General features: G+C 43.6%; 1 protein-coding gene across 1 annotated transcript; it reads right to left on the bottom strand.

The window, feature by feature from the left end:
• Window positions 1-24: 24 nt before the first annotated feature.
• LOC112095135 lies at window positions 25-1,127 on the bottom strand (the record flags this gene model as incomplete). The annotated part of the gene is made up of 2 exons (XM_024176814.1): window positions 587-1,127; window positions 25-188 (listed from the first exon to the last, which is right to left on the bottom strand). Coding segments are annotated over exons 1-2 (603 nt in total), but the record flags the coding sequence as incomplete, so codon positions are not given.
• Window positions 1,128-1,391: the final 264 nt, after the last annotated feature.

The raw sequence follows: 1,391 nt of genomic DNA, 5'->3' as shown, positions 1-1,391 counted from the left end.
AAAAAAAAACCCAGAAAACAGTACCTCCTCCGCAGGAGAAACTCCGACTTGACAAATGTTGTTGATAATTCTAAGAGCATCAGAAACTCTTAGAGAAGCTGCTAGACCCTGAACTAGTGATGTGTAAACACGAACGTCTGGTCTAGACCACTTCCATCTCTCAAAAAAAGTCCCAGTTTCAGCTACCCCTGCTTCGTCATCCACAACCTAAACTGTAACGAATTCACTCTTGACAAGATGATAGAGATAAATATCGGTTTTAAGCTAACATTTTCTATATAGTTACCTTTATTATTGATTTTTATATCAGGAAATCTTTTGAGTTTAGAAGATTTGATAGTTGGATTTTGTATTTGTAATTTGTATTCATATTAAGCTCATCAATAGTGCTTGTTACTAGTGAATTTTCTCTCTTTCTCCTAATCCATAAATATAAGCAAATTGCCAAACGCTTAAATCTGTGTGTTTTCTTCTCATATTTGACAATAAGAGCATAATCAAGCACCAAAATCAAACTATAGAACTGCAATTTTCTTTCCTTTTGTTCAAACATTGACACAACCATAAGTTTCAAAGAAAACACTACCTTGATCAAAACTGGCACGCATTGCGTAGAAAACAGAGAGAGCCAAGTCAAGATTGTTCCGGTCGAGCGCGGCGGAGATGATCAGCTGGCAATCTGAAGTTCCGACGACGCCGCCATTTCTGTCGGACCTTCCGGCGATCATCTGGAGTGCTTCCTCGGCGTCTTTAGCGGCAGACACCTGGTTCAACAGTTCGGCGTCCAAAAGCTCCGAGACCGAGTTCTCGGCGACGCTGGAGGAGGTTTCGCTCTCGCCGAGAGAAGCTCTGGTCCTCGGTGTCTTGGAGAGGTTCAAAGTCAGAGTCTTGGAGAGCAAAGTGTGGGTGCTCGATGTGGTGGTGGTGTTGAAGTGGTTTGGAAGTGGAAGAGGGAGGAGTAGAGAGGGGTGGGAGAGATGGGACAGCCATGGATGATGATGATAGCTCAAGTTTAGCAAGGTCATTTCGTTTCGCTTTCGTTTCGCTTCTGGAAATGGATTTGAAACGTTTCGAAGAGGAAGGGGGAAAAAGCTTTGAGTGAGGAAAATGGTGGGTTTTGCTTTGTGTGTTCTTGGAGATAAAAGATGAGGAACTTGAGGCCGTTAGGTGGTTTGGGACAACGAAGAACTGTTAGTTTGGGACGTATGTTCGCGTGCATGTTGGTGTACAGTAAGTGATATGGGGTGGAAATTTTGAACCGCTTACGGCGTCGACGGGATTAAAGTCAAACAAACGAACGTAAAATGTCGCAGAAAAGAAAATGGAGAAAAAGGTGACAAATTTGGAGGTGCGGGGAATCGAACCCCGTGCCTCTCGCATGCGAAGCGAGC

This window comes from Morus notabilis, unplaced genomic scaffold (genome assembly GCF_000414095.1).
Source record: "Morus notabilis unplaced genomic scaffold, ASM41409v2 C11408692, whole genome shotgun sequence".
NCBI classification, from domain to species: domain Eukaryota; kingdom Viridiplantae; phylum Streptophyta; class Magnoliopsida; order Rosales; family Moraceae; genus Morus; species Morus notabilis.
The sequence above is the reverse complement of the archived record's forward strand: the minus strand, read 5'-3'. Positions and strand labels throughout refer to the sequence as shown.